The sequence below is a fragment of the Anolis sagrei genome, chromosome Y (assembly GCF_037176765.1).
Source record: "Anolis sagrei isolate rAnoSag1 chromosome Y, rAnoSag1.mat, whole genome shotgun sequence".
NCBI lineage: Eukaryota > Metazoa > Chordata > Lepidosauria > Squamata > Dactyloidae > Anolis > Anolis sagrei.
Genome location: NC_090035.1, coordinates 26,022,439 through 26,045,222, shown reverse-complemented (window position 1 = coordinate 26,045,222; position 22,784 = coordinate 26,022,439). Strand labels below are relative to the sequence as shown.

Below are 22,784 nucleotides of genomic sequence, written 5' to 3'. Positions count from 1 at the left end.
AAAGCATAAAAGTGAAGTGTTTGAAACTTTTAAGAACTGGGTTGCTTACGTAAGGAGACAGTTTGAGGTAGATATGAAAGCCTTGCAAACTGATAGAGGAGGCGAATTCACATCACACAATTTACAGAGTTTCTTGAAGAAAGAGGGGATTAAACACAGACAGATGTGCCCATATCATAGTGCCAAAAATGGCAAAATAGAAAGATTTGTGAGAAAGATTCAAACAGTTGAGGATTCTCTCTTGACAGACTCAGGGTTACCCAGTAACTTATGGGGAGAGGCAATGATGACTGCCAATTACTTAATTAACAGAATATGGTCTGAACCTATTCAAAATACCCCATATTTTCTTTTGTATATATAAAAACCACCTTTGGGACATCTGAGAGCTTTTGGGACTCGAGCATGGGTTTTAGTGCCCAAAGCAATTAGAAGGAAAGGTCAGGATAAATCCAGAAAGTTAGTCATGGTTGGATATGCTCAAGGAGCTAAGGTGTGGAGATTTTTGGACAAGGATGGGTCCATAGTAATTTCTAGGTCTGCAAACTCCTGCTTCTCCTCAACTCAAGAGTAGTCCAGTGACTAAGAAATTTAAAATATCTAAGTCACATGAGGTTGAGGTAAAGGAAGAGCAGATACATCCTGAGGAAGGAACTAGTCAAGACATAGGACCCAGGAGGACCACAAGAATTAGAAAGGCTCCTGAAAGATTTCAAATCCAGCAAGTTAAAGAGTGTTTGGTAACAGATTAACCTCAAATTTATGAGGAAGTTGAGAGTTTGCCTCATGAAGAAAAAGAAAAATGGCTGCAAGCTATACAGGAGGAAAATGAGTTTTGTTAGGAGCAGAGCAGACCCATGTGTCTATACTTGGAATGTTAATTGCGATTATCAAGTTCTTTTAGTATATGTTGATGACCTTTGCTTTATTGCTGAGAGTGATAAAGAGATTAACCATTTTGCTGAGGAGTTAAAGCAACAGTTCCAGATAAAAAATCTTGGGCCAATACATTACTTCCTGGGGTTATATATCATGAGAACTGAACAAGGAGGTTTTATGTTAAGTCAGAAAGGGAAAATATTGCATGTGTTATAAACCATGAGAATGGAAAATTGCAAAGGTGCCCGATCACCTATGATTTTAGGGTTTCAGAATGAGGTTGAAAATGCTGAGCCAATTCAACAGAGGGATTTATACAAAAGTGTAATTGGTCAATTGTTGTATATAAGTAATTACACCCATGTTGATATTGCTTTTTCTGTAAATTTCTTGAGCAGGTATACAAATAATCCAACCACAGCAGCATGGAATGGTCTTAAGAGATTGCTGAGATATTTAAAAGAGACCCAATTTTTTTGTTTAGTTTTGAATCCTGACGATTCACTAATTCTAGAAGGCTATGTAGATAGTGATTTCGGAAATAGCCCCGATAGGAAGTCAACAACTGGGATTTTGTTTATGCTTAGTGGTGCAGTCATCGACTGGAAATCCAAGAAACAAAGTTTTGTGGCCTTGAGTTTGAGTGAAGCCGAGTTTGGTGCTCTTTCTCAAGCATACACAGAGTCATGTGTGTTAAAACAACTATTGAAGGATCTATTGATTCCTGTTGGAGAACCAATAAATATTTTTGAAGACAATCAAACTTGTATTTTGATGGCTACACAAGCAAGGGTTAAACAAAGGAGTAAACATGTTGACATAAAATATAATTGTGTCAGGGATGCAGTGAAAGATGGAAGAATTTCACTGACATATTGTGAAAGTGCAAAGAACCTAGCTGACATTTTAACCAAGCCGTTGGGAGCACAAAAACATAGACAGTTTCTAAGTTTCTTGGGAATATTTGAATTTGCTTTGTGAAGGTTTCTTTAACACAAGGAGGGGTATTACGGTATATAGTTGTAAGTCCAGTGTGTGTGTGTTAAAGAAAACCTTGCAGAAAAGCCTTGCAAAGTATTAATAATTAACTACAGCTGCAAAAGCTAGCTCAGCTCAGCAAGGCTGGGCCACGCCTCTTGAATGTAACAGTTTTTTGAGGCTTTTGCAAATGGTTAGCAGTTCGCTGTTTGATTTGCTGGAGAGCAGATGCAAGAAGCTTATGCTATGGTGAAGTAACCATGTTTTATTTTGTTATGCTCTATGATTTATAACACAGAAGATTTATTCTGTATTACTTACAGAGACTATGTAAGTGTGTCAAGTTGTTTTATTTTCAAACTCTACTACCAAGAGTAAAGTTCTACTGTTTTATTTCTTCTGACTGGTTTGTGTCTTTGGCATTGGGTTTTGGACATGTTGGACATTGCTACTGCGCAACAAATTGATTCTGCGTAACAATATTTACATTACAATTCATAACAGTAGCAAAATTACAGTTATGAAGTAGCAATAAAAATGATGTTATGGTTGGGGGTCATGACAACATGAGGAATTGTATTAAGATGTTGCGACATTAGGAAGGTTGTGAAACACTGGTTTGAATGGTCCCTTCCAACTCTATTGGGTCTATCTATGGCCCGCCCAAGTCCTCAATGTTGAGAAGTGCTCCCATGGTAAGGCTACTGAATGTGTGCTCTGCCTCCAAGTATGTGCAGAGTTCTTCTTTCTGCCCACCTCCCACCCTTGTGCATCTACTTCTACCAGTAGCAACTGCTGTTAGTGCAAGTAGGCAATACACTTGTGTTCTTACAGAAGAAAGCTCTTATTATTATCCTTATGGGCTTCATTGCAAACACTGCTGCCTATTCGGTAAATATTATTTTCTTCCCCATAAAGACTGCTGGCCAATTGAAAGAACCCACCAAATCAAAGAAGTATTTGCCAGACTAGTTTTAGAAATCGCTTGGTTCTGAAATTTTATTGAACATTTTCATCTTAAAAGCGTTTCCTCTTAAGTAGTGGCCACAGCGGCTGCCTGGGTTCTCTGCACAGAGACTCGAGTGGCATGGGTCTTCTCCAGGTGTTTGGTAAACTCCTGCAGAAAGAAAGGAAAAAGGATCATTATCCAAAGAAACAGCAATGCTTGCAGAATTTGCAGTTAGGGAAATAAAAAATTCAGTATCACATCTATATATATAAATCTGAAGTGACGTCGAACGGAGAAGCAAAACTCAAAAAAAACCCAACGGAAATTAAACAAAATTCCCATGCACCTACCTCAACCCACTAGGTACAAACAAACCGAATCAAAATGAAAAACAACACAACAACACCCTCACAAAATGACAAAACAACTGAGCATGCGCAATGGCGCCTAGCCGCCAGTTCCCCCACGCGCGCACATGGCCTGCCGGCCAACGCTCCCTCCACGAAGCCCCGCCCACATCCTCCCTCCCTACGTTAGCTTACATGGAGCCCTTTGCCCATGCTCCCCGTCGGGAAGCAGCAGCACCGCCGCCGAGTGCCGCAGCCTTCCCTCGGCAGGAAAAAAAGCCCCAGCTGACAGGAGGAGCGTTCCAAGGCACTGCCTGTGGTACCGCGCTTGGAAAGCTACTGAGGCGAAACACAAGGAATGCTGCTTCTGCCGCCGCTCTTCCCTCTTGGCTCTTCCGTCTTCCCTCCCTCCGCCCCCCCTTCCTTCTTGCCTTTTTGGACGACTCCGGCCAGAGGGAGGGACGACAGAAGAGCAGCAAAAGAGGCGCGTGCTGGGAAGGGAAGGGCGGGGGGGGGGGAGAGGAGGGGGAGGCTCCACAACACAACACAACATCTCACAACAGAAGGAGTGACCATCACTCAAACAATTATGATTTTGTCATTTGGGAGATGTAGTTCCTGGGATTTATAGTTCACCTACAATCAAAGAGCATTCTGGACTCCACTAATGATGGAATTGAATCAACCAGGTCATACAGAACTCCCATGACCAACAGAAAATACTGGAAAGGTTGGAGGGCATTGACCTTGAGTTTGGGAGTTGTAGTTCACCTACATCCAGACAGCACTGTGGACTCAAACAATGATGGATCCGGACCAAACTTGGCATAAGCATTCAATACGCCCAAATATGAACACAGGGAGTTTGGGGGAAAATAGACCTTGACATTTGGGAGTTGTAGTCACTGGGATTCACAGTTCACCTACACTCAAAGAGCATCCTGAACCCCACCAACGATAGAATTGGGGCAAACTCCCCACACAGGACCCCCATGACCAACAGAAAATACTCAAGTTTACACACAAGCATAAAGAAGGAGGAGGAAGGAGGGATGCGAGAGAGAGAGAGAGAGAGAGAGAGAGGGAAAGAGAGCAAGAGAAGGAAGGAAGGGAGAAGAAAGGAGGAAGTGAGGCCAGGCAGAGACTTCAAAACTCTTACTATAGGTCACAGCAACGCATGGCAGGGCACAGCTAGTTAGCTAATATATTTATAGCTTGCAATATGGTCTTTCTCCCCAGCTCTTGGAGGAGGAATAAAAGGGAATTCCAAGACATCGTTCCCAATCTCATGCTTTCCTTACCTGATATGGAGATTTGGTGAAGACTGTCTCCTTCCAGAGGTCGGGGGTCAAATAGCTGTAGGTCTTGGAGATGGCGTCAAAAGTGGCCTTGGCTGGAAAAAGGAATGACAGGTCAATGACAACTGGTGAATCCACAAGAGATTCCAACTGCATCGCCATTGCTGAGCACATGCAGGTCCCCAGCATTTCGGCCTGTTGAGTCCGGAAAGGAACAGAAGAGACCACAGGGTCAGGTCCCACTGCCATGCATTTAGGGACTCCATTGCTGTCCCTCTCGGAAAACGACATCAGCGCCACTGGCATCATGCGCAACTGAGCAGAGCTGAGAGGGTTTGAAAGCATACCCCAAAGTGTAGTACTTACACTAGATTGGAAAATACCTCCTACAATTTCATATCATAGTTTCCCTCATATACACATCTAAAAAACTTTTTTCCCTTTTGATGGTACTGTTATTAGTGTGCATCTTACCACCAATGGCATCTCGTAATTGATCAGATAGCATATTAATTCATTTAAAATAACGTAAGACTCTGGTTGCTTTTGTATCAGCTGACAGCCATAACTCCCTTCCATCCCCAACTTTTTCCTAGGAGAATTATAGGTCCTTAAAGCTAATGCAGGCCTAGCTGTCCTCCCTTGCAAAGTATGGAGCCATAATTTACATTACAGATATCCTAATTAAGATTATTATAATATTAAGAACAATAATTGAAATATAAATAAAAATGATAGCAGTCACAGAGACTACAATATAAAATGCTACTAACTTTATTACTATTATTGTCATAATATCTCCTCATTAGGGTGCAGCAATGTCAACAAATAAAATAATAATAATTAAAGAATAATGACATGGATTCATAGTCACCGGAGAACACAGTAGCCCTTCAGATTACAATCTAAAAATTGCTGAAGAGAATGAGACACACTGCAAGCCCACAAGGCTCTCGTTGTCCTTTCTAACACAGTGTTTCTGGGTTGTTGTAGGTTTTTTTGGGGCTTTATGGCCATGTTCTAGAGGCATTCTCTCCTGACGTTTCACCTGCATCTATGGCAAGCATCCTCAGAAGTAGCGAGGATGCTTGCCATAGATGCAGGCGAAACGTCAGAGGAGAGAATGCCTCTAGAACATGGCCATATAGCCCGAAAAAACCTACAACAACACAGTGATTCTAGCCATGAAAGCCTTCGACAATACACAAAGTGTTTCTAATTTTACCAGGCTAAATACAGTATTAAGGTTGGCACTACGAAGGTAGTATCTCTAAATCCCTTCCTTCGAAAACTGAATACAATGCAGCCAAAAAGTATCAAAGAGAGGTGAGACACTGCCCTTTTCATGGCAGAATGGGATTGCACTACTTTTGGGAGTCTTTTTCTAACTCTACTCTCCAGCTAATTGGGGCCAACAAACCTACCAAAGTTGCCCAATGTAGCTGTGCAGCCCCTGGCCGAGGTGTAGCAGTCGTCGATGCCAGCCATCATCAGCAGCTTCTTCGGAACTGGGGCAGAAACGATCCCAGTACCACGTGGTGCAGGGATGAGGCGCACCAGAACTGAGCCACATTGACCGGTGACCTACAACAAAAGATGATCGGGTTCATACAAGGAGAGACTTCTCCAAATGGTTTCATGTGGATACAGCCACTCCAGCGACTGGCTACCTTGCAAGGCACGGTGTGGTGTTTGCCGATCTTGTTGCCCCAGTAGCCCTGCCTGACTGGCACAATAGATAGCTTGGCCAAGATGATGGCCCCCCGGATGGCAGTGGCCACTTCTTTGGAGCATTTGACACCAAGGCCCACGTGACTGTTGTAGTCGCCGATGGCAACAAAAGCCTGAAAGGGGAAAACCACAAGTCAAGTCACTCATGCAGCTGAAATGCAACTTTTATTTATTTATTACTGTACTAGCTTGGGGATCCGGAGCTGCCTGGGTTATTAGAGAACGTGGGTAATGGCGGTTCTGTATGCCAAGTTTGGTCTTTATCAGTCATTGGATGACGGTTGCATTGTTTTCAGGAAGTGAGTGAAGGTACTTGAAGTCCCATCATCCATGGTCCATCCTCCTTCAAACTGCAGCAGGATGTAGTGGGGGGGGGGGGTCATGGAGGCTCTGTGTGCCAAGTTTGGTTTTCATCGGACATTAGATGAGGGTTGCAGCAGTCTTGGGAAGGGAGTGGAGGTACTTGAAGTCCCATCATCCATGGTCTGTCCTCCTCGAAAGTGCACCAGGATGTAGTGGGTCATGGGGACTCTGTGTGCCAAGTTTGGTCTTGATCAGTCATTGGCGAGGGTCTCAGTGGTCTCAGGAAGTGAGTGAAGTGACTGCAAGTCCCATCATCCATTTCCAAATTTTTCCAAACTGCACCAGAATGCGGGCTCTCTGTGAGAATTGTGATCCTGATGCATCACTGCTGGCAGTAGTAATGGTCTCAGGAAGGGAGTGCAGGTATTGCAAGTCCCATGGTCCATGGTGCATCCTCCCCCAAACTGCACCAGGATGTAGAGTGCATCATGGAGACTCAGTGTGCCAAGTTTGGTCTTTATCGGTAATTGGATGAGGGTTGCAGTGGTCTCAAGAATTGAGCAAAGGTACTTCAAGTTCCATAATCCATGGTCCATCCTCAACCAAACCACACCAGGACGTAAAGTGGGTCATGAGAGGTCTATGTGCCAAGTTTGGTCCTGATCGGTCATTGGATGAGGTTAACAGTGGTCTCAGAATGTGAGTGATGGTACTGCAAGTCCCATCATCCATGGTTCATCCTCCTCCAAACTGCAGTAGGATGTCGAGTAGGTCATGGGGGCTCTGTTTGGTCTGCATTGGTAATTTTCTGACAGAGCCCCTGGCCTTTTCTTTTCCTCTCTTTGTCATCTCGGAATCTTGGAATTGAGGGTGGCCAGTCAGAGACCATATGCAAATTTCCTTCTGTCATGTCCCCGTTTCTGTCATGAACCCTTTTCTCCACCATGGGCTCCTGTTGAAGCTGGCCAATCAGAGACCATATGCAAATAGCACCACAGCGGCAGCCAACCGGAATCTTGGAACTTTCAGGCTGACCAATCAGAAAGCCGGCACATACACCACCACACTTCCGCCGCATACAAACTTTGACTTTTATTATATACTAGCTTGGGAACCCGGCGCTGCCCGGGTTATTAGAGAAAGTGGGTAATGGCGGTTCTGTATGCCAAATTTGGTCTTTATTGGTCATTGGATAACGGCTGCATTGTTTTCAGGAAGTGAGTGAAGGAACTTGAAGTCCCATCATCCATTGACCGTCCTCCTCCAAACAGCATTGGGATGTAGAGTGGGTCAAGGTGGCTCTGTGTGCCAAGTTTGGTCTTGATCGGACATTAGTAAGGGTTGCAGCAGTCTTGGGAAAGGAGTGGAGGGAGTGGAGGTACTTGAAGTCCCATCATCCATGGTCTGTCCTCCTTGAAAGTGCACCAGGATGGAGAGAGGGTCATGGGGGCTCTGTGTGCTAAGTTTGGTCTTGATCAGTCATTGGATGAGGGTCACAGCAGTCTCAGAAAGTGAGTTAAGGTACTGCAAGTCCCATCATCCATAGTCTCCCTCAAACATCACCAGAATGTTGAGTTGGCCATGGGGGCTCTCTGTGCCAAGTTTGGTCTTTATTGGTATTTGGATGAATGTCACTGTGGTTTCAGGAAGTGAGTGAAGGTACTGCAAGTCCCATCATCCATTGTCCGTACTCCTCCAAACAGCACCAGGATGATCGGACATTAGTAAGGGTTGCAGCAGTCTTGGGAAGGGAGTGGAGGTACTTGAAGTCCCATCATCCATGGTCTGTCCTCGAAAGTGCACCAGGATGTAGAGTGGGTAATGGGGACTGTGTGCCAAGTTTGGTCTTGATCAGTCATTGGCAAGGGTCTCAGTGGTCTCAGGAAGTGAGTGAAGTGACTGCAAGTCCCATCATCCACTGTCAAATTCTTCCAATCCGCACCAGGATGTAGAGTGGGTCATGCGGGCTTTCTGTGTAAATCGTGGTCCTGATCCATCATTGTTGGCAGTTGTAATGGTCTTAGGAAGGGAGTGCAGGTATTGCAAGTCCATGATGCATCCTCCTCCAAACTGCACCAGGATGTAAAGTGCATCATGGAGACTCAGTGTGCCAAGTTTGGTTTTTATCGGTAATTGGATGAGGGTTGCAGTGGTCTCAGGAATTGAGTAAAGGTACTGCAAGTCCCATAATCCATGGTTCATCTTCGTCCAAACCACACCAGGACATAAGGTGGGTCATGAGAGGTCTATGTGGCAAGTTTGGTCCTGATCAGTCATTGGATGAGGTTAACAGCCATCTCAGAATGTGAGTGATGGTACTGCAAGTCCCATCATCCATGGTTGCAGTAGGATGTCGAGTCGGTCTTGCAGGCTCTGTGTGCCAAGTGTGGTCTGTATTGGTAATTTTCTGACTCAGCTCCCTCTGGCCTTTTCCTTTCCTCCCTTTGTCATCTCAGAATCTTGGAATTGAGGCTGGCCAATCAGAGACCATATGCAAATTTCCTTCTCATGACTCCATTTCTGTCATGAACTCTTTTCTCCACCAGGGGCTCTTCTTGAAGCTGGCCAATCAGAGACCATATGCAAATAGCACCGCTGCCCAGCCAATCGGAATCTTTGAACTTTCAGGCTGGCCAATCAGAGACCACAGTGGCAGCCAATCAGAAAGCAAGCACATACACCGCCACACTTTTGTCCTCCGCATACAAGTTTTGACTTTTATTATATACTAGCTTGGGGACCCGGCGCTGCCCGGGTTATTAGAGAAAGTGGGTAATGGCAGTTCTGTATGGCAAGTTTGGTCTTTATTGGTCATTGGATAATGGCTGCATTGTTTTCAGGAAGTGAGTGAAGGAACTTGAAGTCCCATCATCTATGGTCCATCTTCCTCCAAACAGCAGCAGGATATAGAGTGGGTCATAGGGGCTCTGTGTGCCAAATTTGGTCTTTATGAGTCATTGGATGAGGGTGGCAGTGGTTTCAGTAAGTGAGTGAAGGTACTGCAAGTCCCATCATCCATGGTCAACCCTCCTCCAAGCTGCAGCAGGATTTAGAGTGGGTCATGGGGGCTCTGTGTGCTAAGTTTGGTCTTGATCAGTCATTGGATTAGGGTCGTAGTGGTTTCAGTAAGTGAGTAAACATACGGCAAGTCTCATCATCCATGGTCAACCCTCCTCCAAAACTGCAGCAGGATGTAGAGTGGGTCACGGGGGCTCTGTGTGCTAAGTTTGGTCTAGATTAGTCATTGGATGAGAGTTGCAGCAATCTTGGAAAGGGAGTGGGTACTTGAAGTCCCATCATCCACGGTCTGTCCTCCTCCAAACTGCACCAAGATGTAGAGTGGGTCATGGGGGCTTTGTGTGCTAAGTTTGGTCTTGATCAGTCATTGGATTAGGGTTGCAGTGGTTTCAGTAAGTGAGTAAATGTACTGCAAGTCCCATCATCCATGGTCAACCCTCCTCCAAAACTGCAGCAGGATGTAGAGTGGGTCTTGTGTGCTCTGTGTGCCAAGTGTGGTCTTGATTGGTCATTAGAAGAGGGTTGCAGCAATCTGTGGAAGGGAGTGGAGGTACTTGAAGTCCCATCATCCATGGTTCATCCTCCTCCAAACTGCAGTAGGATGTAGAGTGGGTGATGGGGGCTCTGTGTGCCTATTTCGGTCTGTATTGGGAGTGTTCTGACCCAGCCCCCGGCCTTTCCTTTCCTCTCTTTGTCATCTCGGAATGTTGGATTTGAGGCTGGCCAATCAGAGACCATATGCAAATTTCCTTCTGTCATGCCCTGTTTCTGCCATGAACCCTCTTCTCCACCAGGGGCTCCTCTTGAAGCTGGCCAATCAGAGACCATATGCAAATAGCACCGCTGCTCAGCCAATCGGAATCTTTGAACTTTCAGGCTGGCCAATCAGAGACCATAGTGGCAGCCAATCAGAAAGCGAGCACATACACCGCCACACTTTTGTCCTCCGCATACAAGTTTTGACTTTTATTATATACTAGCTTGGGGACCCGGCGCTGCCCGGGTTATTAGAGAAAGGAATTGTATATCAAGGTTGGTCCTTATCAGTTATTTATATGGCTCGCAGTGGTCTCAGGAAGTTAGTGAAGGTACTGTGAGTCCCATCGTCTGTGGTCCATCGTCCTCCAAACTGCACCAGGATGGAGAGAGGGTCACCAGAATGTTGAGTTGGCCATGGGGGCTCTCAGTATTGGTATTTGGATGAATGTCACGGTGGTTTCAGGAGGTGAGTGAAGGTACTACAAGTCCCATCATCCATTGTCTGTCCTCCTCCAAACAGCACCAGGATGTAGAGTCTCTCATGGGGGCTCTGTGTGCCAAGTTTGGTCTTGATTGGTCATTAGATGAGGGTTGCAGCAGTCTTGGGAAGTGAGTGGAGGTACTTGAAGTCCCATCATCCATAGTCTATTCTCCCCCAAACCTCACCAGAATGTTGAATTGGTCATGGGGGTTCTGTGTGCCAAGTTTGGTCTTCATCAGTCATTGGATGAGGGTTTCACTAAGTGAGTGAAGGAACTGCAAGTCCCATCGTCCATGGTGCATCATCCTCCAAACTGCACCAGGATGTAGAGTGCATCATGGAGACCCGGTGTGCCAAGTTTGGTCCTTATCGGAAATTGGATGATGGTTGCAGTGGTCTCAGGAATTGAGCGAAGATACTGCAAGTCCCATACTCCATGCTTGATCCACAGTCAAACCACACCATGGCGTAAAGTGGGTCATGAGAGATCTATGTGCCAAGATTGGTGTTGTTCAGTCATTGTTGAGGGTCGCAGCAGTCTCGGAAAGCTAGTAGGGGTACTTCAAGTCCCATCATCCATAGTATGCCCTACTCCAAACCGCAGTAGGATGTAGAGTGGGTCATGGAGGCTCTGTGTGCCAAGTTTGGTTTTGTTCGGACATTAGATGAGGGTTGCAGCAGTCTTGGGAAGGGAGTGGAGGTATTTGAAGTCCTATCATCCATGGTCTGTCCTCCTCGAAAGTACACCAGGATGTAGAGCGGGTCATGGGGACTGTGTGCCAAGTTTGGTCTTGATCAGTCATTGGCAAGGGTCTCAGTGGTCTCAGGAAGTGAGTGAAGTGACTGCAAGTCCCATCATCCATTGTCAAATTCTTCCAAACCGCACCAGGATGTAGAGTGGGTTATGCGGGCTCTCTGTGTAAATTGTGGTCCTGATCCATCATTGTTGGAAGTTATAATGGTTTTAGGAAGGGAGTGCAGGTATTGCAAGTCCCATCGTCCATGGTGCATCCTCCTCCAAGCCGCACCAGGATGTAGAGTGTGTCATGTAGACTCAGTGTGCCAAGTTTGGTCTTTATGGGTAATTGGATGAGGGTTGCAGTGGTCTCAAGAATTGAGCAAAGGTACTGCAAGTCTCATAATCCATGGTCCATCCCCGGCCAAACCACACCAGGACGTAAAGTGGGTCATGAGAGGTCTATGTGCCAAGTTTGGTCCTGATCAGTCATTGGATAAGGTTAACAGCGGTCTCAGAATGTGAGTGGTGGTACTGCAAGTCCCATCATCCATGGTTCATCCTCCTGCAAACTGCAGAAGGATGTCGAGTGGGTCTTGTGTGCTCTGTGTGCCAAGTCTGTTCTGTATTGGTAATTGTCTGACTCAGCCCCCTCTGGCCTTTTCTTTTCCTCTCTTTGTCATCTTGGAATTGAGGCTGGCCAATCAGAGACCATATGCAAATTTCCTTCTCATGTCCCCGTTTCTGCCATGAACTCTTTTCTCCACCAGGGGCTCCTATTGAAGCTGGCCAATCAGAGACCATATGCAAATAGCACCACTGCGGCAGCCAATCAGAATGTTGGAACTTTCAGGCTGGCCAATCAAAATGCTGGCACATACTCCTCCCGTCGCACCGCCACACTTTTGTCCGCCGCATACAAACTTTCACCTTTATTATATGTATAGATATAGATATAGAATATAGATATAGATATAGATATAGATTTGTATACCGCCTTTCTCAGCCCACATGCGACTCAAATAATCTATATGTATTTATCTCAGGCATGGGAAAACTTTGGCCCTCCAGGTGTTTGGGGCTTAACTCCTGCAATTACTAACAGGCAGAAGGGACGAAGTTTGCCCATGTCTGATCTGTTATACAATAATAATAATGCTAATTAATATAATAGTAAATAATGTTATGAAAATCAATTAATTATTAATTATTGATGTAAAAGCAAATGTGTCTTTGTGTGTATATACGTATGTGCACATGTCTATATTTTCCAGGATGGCACCCACATCCAGAGAGCTGTATCGTGGCCGATAATTAATTTGGACCAAACTTGACATCATGACAACTTTTAAGTGGTATGGAAGCAATGACAGATAATGGGAGTTGTAGCTGACCCACATCCATATAGATTTTCTAATGCGATTATTTAAACATCTCTAAACTCAGCATTCGGTGCCTTAAGGCAACTGAATTAGCAGATCCATGCTGTTCTAAGAAATCCTGGCACAGAGTTTCTTTAGTATTAAATAACACACAAAACGAATGGGCAAAATGCAGAGATGCTGCTTGTGGAAGGGGGAGGGACCCCAAAGACTCACCTTGAACCTGGTTCGTTGACCGGCACGGGTCTGTTTCTGCACCGGCATGATCTTCAAAACCTCATCTTTCAGAGAGGAGCCCAGGAAAAAGTCAATGATTTCAGACTCCTGCAAAAGCAACATTGTTGATTCATCAGCTGCTGAGAAAGAATCACCATTACTGCAACAAGCCCCAGGGAAAGCAATGCACTCTAAGAACACCCACGCCCCAAAGTCACGCAGAGCAATACCTTGATTGGAAGGGAAAAAAGGTAGATCTCTTCTAGGGACTTGATCTTCATGTCTTTGACCAAGCGACCAAGTTTGGTGACTGGAATCCACTGCAGGGATGGAAACAAACCATTTTAAGCTGCCCACCCAAAACATTCTATCAAGTCATTTATGCCAAATGTAACTTGGAGGGGCCTTAGGTCCCACTTTGGGTCAAGGACAGGCTGGAAATTTGACACATCTAGTGCAAAAAAACCCCCACCAAAAAACCCACAAGCACTTGAGACAGCTGCATGGGGATGTTGTTTCACATAAAGAACAGGTATTTAATCTATCCTTCCTGTGCTAGTCTTCCAGTTATTTATTTATTTATTTACAGTTCTTATATTTCGCCCTTCTCACCCCGCAGGGGACTCAGGGCGGATTACAGTAAACACATATATGGCAAACATTCAATGCCAGTTTGACAAACAACATTTAACAGACAAAGGCTATTTAACTTTTTTTTTTCTGGCCGCCGGGGGAGCTGCTGCTTTTCATCGTCCATCAACGACACCGATGAAGTTCTTCCGCATTCCACATTCCCTGGAGTCTTCTTTCTTTATGGCCTCATAAATTAGTTAAATTTAGCCTCCCACACAAGGTGGTCCCTTATTTTCCTACTTGACAGATGCAACTGTCTTTCGGGTTGCAAAGGTCGACAATGGGCTACACAATGGCTGGACACCCACTCCAGCCCGGGCTGGCTTCGAACTCATGACCTTTTGGTCAGAGTGATCTTAATGTAGCTGACACTCAGCCAGCTGCGCCACAATCCCAGTTGTCAGTTTTAGCTTGGTTGGATGCAAATGCAATGCTCTAATGGGCAACTGCTAAATATCTTTCCTGCCAACATACATCAGTAAAATGTTATATGTATTTGCTTTATTTTAACTGCAATGTCCTAATATAGGAGACCTTGAGTCTCCTATATTGGGAGAAAGATGGAATAATAAAAACAAAGCAAAAAAATTACTAATCTCATTAGCTCCAAAGAAGACTTCATGGGAAAGGCATCCAAGTCTTTCGGAGCCTTCATTGCTAAGCTATGAAGTGTCAAATGATGTGATCAATACATTTAAACCATAATAAATGGCAGCTTTGGATCACATCTGCTGTATTTCCCCAAAAATAAGATTGACTTTTATATTAATTTTTGCTCCGAAAGACGTATTAGGGTTTACTTTCAGGGAATGCCTTACTTTTTCATGTATAACAATCTACATTGATTCATGCTCAACAATCTACATTTATTCACATATAAAAATCTGCACTGATTTAAATGCAGTCATGGCACATCCTCTTCTGGAACACTGTCATATTATTACTTATGGTATTTATATTCAATCATGTATTCATATTATTATTTTATCATTCAATACAGCTACCATTGGCTGCTACCAGACAAAGCATCCGCCTGGCTGATGATCTTAACCAGGGCTTATTTTTGTGGTAGTAGGGCTTATATCAACATGTAACAAAATGTTGATATAAGCCCTACTACCACAAAAATAAGCCCTGGTTAAGATCATCAGCCAGGCGGATGCTTATATCAACATGTAACAAAATGGGGGCGGAGTTAACCATGGCCGGGTGAACAGACGTCTTTCCTCCAGCTCTTGTGGAAATAAAGCAAATAAGCAGTGAAAATGGATGGATAATTGTCCTTTCTGGATCAAAAAGGAGGTGAAAGTCTGGAGCATGCGAGAAGCCGAAGAAGGTAATTTATTACCACTTAATTGCTTTGATTTATGAGCTTTGGCAGAAGATAGGGCGGCTGCCGAAGCTGCCTGATAGTGAAAAGTGGCTTGGAAGCTGCTGAAGCTGAAAGTGAAACCAACTTGCTAATTATAACTGCACACCGACTTGGAGAAGATAAACTGTTTGCAATTTAAATACAACATTAAAATACTAGAAATATTGGATTTAGAGGACTTAGAGGACTTAACGATCCGGGAAGGCAAAATAAAGATTAGAGGCAGATTCCTTCTTTGAAGAAGGATCGAGCTAGTCTCGTCATATTAAAAGCGAACCCTCTTGGCATTGCAAGGCATATTTGAGTGGGACTTTCTTGTATTGTGTGCTGTGAAGAATGGGAAAACTAAGTAATTAAAAAATTGATGAAAGCAGGAGGAGTAAAACTGAGGTTGAATGAGAAGGAAGAAACAAAGTCAGGATACCCCAAAGTCAAATCCTCTTTGGTTGCGTTCCAAGCCTTCAGACAGATCGCTTTCAAGATTAGAAAGACTGGAAAGGGTTCCACAGCCCCCCGAGGAAATGAGCACGGTCAGGAGAAGTCCTCCCCTCCCCACAATTAAGGGAGGAAAGCAGCTAAAACGAACACCCCCCAACCCCCCCCCCCCAAATGGAGGAGGCAAAAGGGGGAGGAACTATTTCTACCTCACTGCCATGTTTAACAGCAGAGCCAAAAGAAAGCAGGATGAGCAGTGAGAGGGAAGAATTGGGGATGGGCAGTAGTCAAATGCTAAGTAAATAGCAGAATTGATTAAAGGAGAGGCTGAAAGACAAACAAAGGAAATGAATTTGAACATGAACCTGATGTTTGATAAAGAAAGAGAAATAAGAAAGGGCGAAATTCAGGCATTGAAGCAAGAAATTCTGACCAGCAATAAGGAAATGAAAGCACAGTTGGATGCAGAATGAAAAAGCTCAGATGGAAAATTTCAGACAATAAGAGAAGCCTTGGAGACAGCACATGGAGAAATACGAAAAAACAAAGCAGAAATTGAAAGAAGTACACAGGAATAACTGGTACTTAAACAACAAATGCAAAAAAATGAAAATAGGCTCTCAGATATGGAAAGAAAGTTTGTGTACATGCAAGACAACCAAAGAAGAAACAATGCAATAATAAAAAAACTATCCAGAAGGAAACAAGAAAGAAGATCTGAAATCTGAGATCTTGAAATGGTTGCAAAAGATCTCGCCAACACTAAGCTGGTCAGAACTGGATATCGAGAGAGTTCATCACCTTCTGGCTGGAAGAAACAGAATAATTCCTAGGAACATAATAATTCGATTTCACAATTTTGTAAAGAAAGAAGATTTGATGAAAATATTAAAGAAGAACCAAGATCTCCTAAAGATGGGCGACTCAAAATTGGAAATATTTAATGACTACTGTCCTGAAACTAAGAACTGGAGATACTCAATGAAACCTATTACGATGCAGCTAATGAAAGCTGGAATTGTGTACACTTGGGGATACCCTATCTTTCTTAAATTTCAATGGAAAAGCAAGAGATATAGAATCGACACACTGGAACAAGGTTATCAACTACTGGAGGAGCTTGGCATAGTAAGAAGACAAGAGAGAGATCGAAAGGAAGAGGGGGTGAAGGATCCGGATGGAGGAGAATTGGAGGAATTAATCGGTGCTGTTGGAGGAATCGAGATGTAAGAAAAAACTATACACTGCAATCAAGTTTTTTATTGATTTAAAATGAGCACTCAGGGGGAGGGAGACTCTGGGCCACGGGATGACTTCGCCCACCCCTCCCCAATTGGGAAGGCCGGGGGCCATGATTGGGATGAGAAGTCCCGAAGATTGGAAGGGGAGGAAGGGGGGAATGAGGGAAGAGGGGTGACTGGGGGGAGGGGGAATGGGGAGTAAGGGGAGGGGAGGGAAAGGGACAAGGGTTCACGTTGTTTCAAGCCACAAAAAAGCTTTTAAAGGGAAATGGAAATGATGTCCCATAAATTAAGAATTTCAATGCATAACACGAGAGGGTTGGGGACGGTAATTAAGAGAAGGCGGATCGAATCCCTACTGAAGAAGGACGCGCCGGACGTCATCTTCCTATAGGAAACGCATCAAAATAAGCGGGGCTCAAATGAGCTAAAGTCGAGCTGGATAAGGAACTATGAAACATCTTTTGGGTCATCAAAGTCAAGAGGAGTAGCAATAATAATAGCAAAGAAATGTAATTTTGTCATAAACAAGGTATTGAAAGATGAAGAGGGAAGATATATAGTAATATATGGGGAAATAGGGGAGGAAAAATATGTATTAGTAAATGTATATGCACCAAATGTAAAACAGCAAGATTTTATGAAAAACTGTTAGAGCAAATAGAGAATTACCATCAACAAAATGTAATATTTGGAGGAAATTGTAATTACTGTATGGATTTAAAGAAGGATAAAACGATAGCATCAAAAGCTAGAAATATTGAAACAACGGAATTAAGTAGAGTAATGAATAAATGGCAATTAAAGGATGTGTGGAGATTGGTAAAAGGGAATGAAAGCAGATATACATATTATTCATCGGTACATAAGGTGTATACAAGAATTGATTATATTTTTGTCTCCAAAAATATAATAAGTAAAGTGCTAAATGCTGATATAGGTATGATTAAGATTTCGGATCATGCTTTGGTTTCAATTGAGATTGTGTTGAAATGTGATTATGACAAAATGAAAAGGTGGAGGTTAAATACAAGAATACTAAATCATAAAGAGATAGTAGATAAAGTGCAAGCAGAATGGCAAGAAATATGGGGCTTTAACGAAAAGGGGGTGACAAAGGGAGTTCTATGGGACACTATGAAAGCAGTGACCAGAGGGTTATGTATAAAAGTGACAATTAACTTAAAAAGAAGGCAAGAAGAAAGGAAAAGGAATTTAGAAAGAGAAATAGAAGAGATTGAAAAAGCATATGTAATAAAGAGAGATACACGAATTTATGCTAGGTTAAGAGCAAAAAAAGAGGAATTGGATAAAATGGAAATAGACAAAGTACAAGAAAATTTAATTTATTTAAGGAGGGAATATTTTGAGTTTAGTGATAGGAATTCAAAGATGCTAGCCAAATCAACACAGAAAAAGAAAATGGAAGGAATGATAAATACGATAAAAGATAAAACAGGTGAATTATGTAGAGCTATGAAAGAAAAATTGAAAGTATTTGAAGAATTTTATAAAGAACTATATCAAACCAAAGCAAGCCCCATAGAGGCAATTAGGAAATATGTGGCTGGAGCTTTCCCTACTTTTAATTTCTTAATAACTTCCTCTATTTCTTTTTTCTTAATAGGTTGTTCCAGTAACTCTTTATCTTTCTCCTCCAGCTTACTCTCCCAATTTTCCTCCACATATTTCTGTGTTGATTTGGCTAGCATCTTTGAATTCCTATCACTAAACTCAAAATATTCCCTCCTTAAATAAATTAAATTTTCTTGTACTTCGTGTATCTCTCTTTGAGTCTCTTTTGTAGAGAGAGAAAGTGGGATATAAACACATTTGGATCAACCAATCCAGGCCACCAAAGGCAAATTCTAAACTTGCATCCTTTGTTTAATCCGTTTGTGTATTTTAATATGCAATTTATAGAAATACATTTTAGTAATATTTTTACAATGTTTTATGTGTTTTAATTATTCTGTAGGTAAGGTAAAGGTAGTCCCCTGACATTAAGTCAAAGCGGCTCACAGTAAAACCAAATAAAATACAATTTAAAAATATAGAAGCAAAATTAAATATTAACGGTATTAAAAAGTAACCTGTTAAAATCCTTAAAGACTATTACAGATGTAATCCAGTTAACCAAGACTCGTCACTCAGTTAAGAACTAAAGAGGACTGACTGCTATGTAAGAAAATTATAGTTGGCCCTTTGTATGAACACCCATTATTATTATATTATTATATTGTTATTACAGGCAGTCCCTAAGTTACAAACATCTGAAAACTGCCCCCCCCCCCAATAGAAATTAGATCCTGGAAGAGTAATCATGGGGGAAAGGGGAAAGAGGCCACTACTGAAGCTTTATTAGTAATAATAAAGTATCTTGGGTAGTCTGACTTGGCCACGGTAGTCCACGCTCTGGTTACATCCCGTTTAGACTACTGCAACGCTCTCTATGTGGGGTTGCCTTTGAAGACAGCTTGGAAGCTCCAACTAGTCCAACGCTCGGCAGCCATGATTTTAACAGGAGCGGAGCGCAGGGAGCATACAACCCCCCTGTTGCGCCAACTCCACTGGCTACCGATCTGCTACCGGGCTGAATTCAAAGTGCTGACATTGGCCTTTAAAGCCCTAAACGGTTCCGGCCCAAGCTACCTATCCGACCGCATCTCTGCCTATGAACCCACCAGAACTTTGAGATCTTCCAGGGAGACCCTGCTCTCGATCCCGCCTGCTTCTCAAGCTCAGCTGGCGGGGACGAGAGATAGGGCCTTCTCGGTGGTGGCTCCTCGGCTGTGGAACGCCCTTCCTACGGACATTAGACTAGCACCATTTCTAATGGTATTCCGCAAAAAAGTGAAGACCTGGCTGTTTGAGCACGCGTTCCAATAATTAGTGCAATGATTGGTTAATGAACACTGGAATGGAACAATGGATGACGAATCTGGAACATGTTTTTGATGACGAGACGACAGTGAATGGGTATTGTAGTAACTGTTTATTAATTGTGTAATGTGTTAGGTTGTTAACTGTTTCTATACTGTAGCACTGAATTTTTGCTGTTCGTATTTGTTGTGAACCGCTGTGAGTCGCGTTCGGGCTGAGAACAGCAGTATATAAGTAAGGTAAATAATAAATAAATAAATAAATAAATAATCCTTGTTTCCATAACAACCCACATTTTCCAAAATCAAAATCTCACAGAGACGGAAAGTGAGGGGAAATCTTCTGAACAGAGGCACAGACAGCACAGGGATACCAAAGCTCTATATGTAATTGGTTGGGGTTACGCTTAAAAATGTACCTATTTCGACTTAGAAACAAATTCAGTTTAAGAACTAATCTACAGGACCTATCTTGTTTGTGACTTGAGGACTGCCTGTAGTATTATGCTTATTTATACCCTGCTTTTTCTCTCCATAAAGGAGAGACAAATCAGCTTAATTAAAAGCAATTTACAATCTAGATATGTATAAATATTGAAATAGAATTAAACATCAATGCAATTAATTAAAATTAACAGTTAACATCCTTACAACTGATTGGAAACCTATTCAAAACTAAAACCACAGCATCCCATGTCTTGATCTTAAAAATCTTTAAAAGTCTGCTTGAGTGAAAAGGTTTGAAGGTAACCTGATGTGGCCCTTGATGGGAATGAGTTGGACACTGAGACTTGTAACAAAATGACGATTCCCATGTCTTTTTTTCCTTTTTTTCCTTTTTTTCCTTTTCCAGCAAATGGCGGACGACGCCGGTGCTGCGGGAGGAGCCGGAGGGGCTGGTGGCGGAGGAGGAGGACCGGCGGCCTGAGGCGGCTTCCGGGGTGGCTTTGGCAGTGGAGGCCGAGGCCGGGGCCGCGGATGAGGCAGGGGCCGGGGCTGGGGAAGAGGACGTGGGGCCCGCAGAGGCAAGGCAGAGGACAAAGAAGTGAGTTGGACTCCATCCTTATTGTTCTCTCTGTACTTAAAAGTTCAAATTTCACTGTTAGGGCAGTACACTGGGGTCTGAAAGCTATGCACCAGTGGAAACGTGGCCACAAAGCTGCTAGTGATGAATCTATTGAACACTCCCAATTTTTAACATAGTGGAAACTCTCTTTTGTTTCCTCTGGAAATAAGATCTAGCACGATACCCATAATATAAGCTCTACTACCCAAAAGTAAGCCGTGGTTAAGTTAATACTGTAACACAATTTTTGTTCCTGGCTTATCAATGTCATTTTCTAATTGGCCCTATCATTAAAACGTGGGAAAAGTTTATTAAACTGCAAAACCTTTTGTTTCTGCGAAAGGGACATCCTGCAGCGCATTTTGCTCTAGTTTTGCAATGAATATCTCCTAGAATCTCAAAAACTCCAACCTAGTTTGTGGCAGCCACAAAAATGAAGTTCATGGAGTACTACTTTCAAAGTAAGTGCCACACAATTAAACAGGAATAACACTTGCAAACCAGGAGCTCCCCCCCCCCATTTTGTTACTTTTTCTTCTTTTTTTATTGATATATCACATTTATTACATACTATTGCAATTTGTACATCAGCCTCTTTAACATGTTTTATTGTTTTGCTTTGACATTCCCCCCTTTCTCTTTTTTTTTCCTTTTTATCACCACAGTGCTCCCCTCCACCCGTCTCAAGCCACCATTCTTACATTTCATCTGTCCAGAATTTCATTTTTTCTTGTGACAGTAATTTTCCTTCCTTATTTTTTAATCCATTTACCACAAATCTTCCCCATACAGCATCAAAATCGCTTTGTTTCCATGTACCTTTTTTAACCTTTAATATACATGTCAATTTATCATTTATTGCTATTTTCCATGCTTCCTTATACCACTCCTCTATTTGTATATTCATTTCTTTTTTCCAGTTCCTTGCTATGAGCAGTCTTGCTATAGTTAGTAAGTTTGTTATCGCTTCTTTATCCTCCTTTTTCCATTGCTTATTGTTATATAATGATAGTAAGGCTATGCTAGGACTTTTATCTATTTTCATATTCATTATAGTTTCTATTTCTCTAAATACTTTCTCCCAAAAATTATTTACATATTTACATTGCCACCACATGTGTATATATGTTCCTGGTTCTTGACACCCTCTCCAACAATTTATTGAGTTATTTTTATTCATATATGCTATTCTTACCGGTGTCAAGTACCACTTCCATATTAACTTGTAATAATTTTCTTTAACTCGTATCGATAAATTTTTTAAATGTCTTTGTCCCCATAACTGTTGCCACTCTGTTTCACTTATTTTCATCCCTAAATCCTCTTCCCAAATCTCCTTAAGGGTACACTTTTTTATTTGTTCATCCTTCATTTCAATTAGTATCTTATAAATTTTGCTAATTTATAAGATACTAATTGTCAGTGCTTTAACCCACTGCGCCACCGGGGGCTTATTCTGTAACCTACCTCAAATCATGAGGAGAGGCAGGTACAAAATACAATTATTATTATTATCATCATCATCATTATTAACCGAAATCCATGGCATAGATACAAATAAACAGAAAACGGCGAAGCTACTCTTAGTAGGTAATACATGAGAAAACTTAGACTTTGGGGATCCATTTTAGGAAACAATATTGTTAAGAGAATATCCTTGTGAGTTTCATGGGATTTACTTCCAAATATAATTATAAAATGGGACATATTTACAAGGATATAATTAAAACCTGGTGAATACACTTCAAGAGTAAAGGTAATGGTTCTTTGTTTTAAATCAGCACATTTCTAGGGTCTTCATAATGTATTTTTAATCCCTTATTTCACTTTATTGTGGAAAACATTGTTAAAATTAAAATAACCGATTTTTCTTTTAAGCCTTGCAATTTTATTTAGTTTTTACACTTACTTTTGGGGTATTATTAATAATATATTTAATAAAATATATTTTACTCCTATATATGGAATTTTAAGAGTCTATTTCCATGTCAAATCCAGCAAGACATACATTGTCTTTAGTCAATTCAATATTAAAACTTCAGCATTGCTTATTCATCGACACAATATTTCAAATAATT

At 42.3% G+C, this 22,784-nt stretch overlaps 1 protein-coding gene across 1 annotated transcript; it reads right to left on the bottom strand.

Annotated features, from left to right (window-relative positions):
* Positions 1 to 2,829: 2,829 nt before the first annotated feature.
* Positions 2,830 to 13,394, bottom strand: LOC132775547 (small ribosomal subunit protein uS5-like). Its single transcript, XM_067461810.1, has 6 exons — positions 13,308 to 13,394; positions 13,078 to 13,185; positions 6,122 to 6,295; positions 5,876 to 6,035; positions 4,455 to 4,546; positions 2,830 to 2,974 (listed from the first exon to the last, which is right to left on the bottom strand). Exons 1-6 carry the CDS (start codon positions 13,356 to 13,358, stop codon positions 2,891 to 2,893), a joined length of 669 nt encoding a protein of 222 aa, XP_067317911.1. The 5' UTR covers positions 13,359 to 13,394; the 3' UTR covers positions 2,830 to 2,890.
* Positions 13,395 to 22,784: the final 9,390 nt, after the last annotated feature.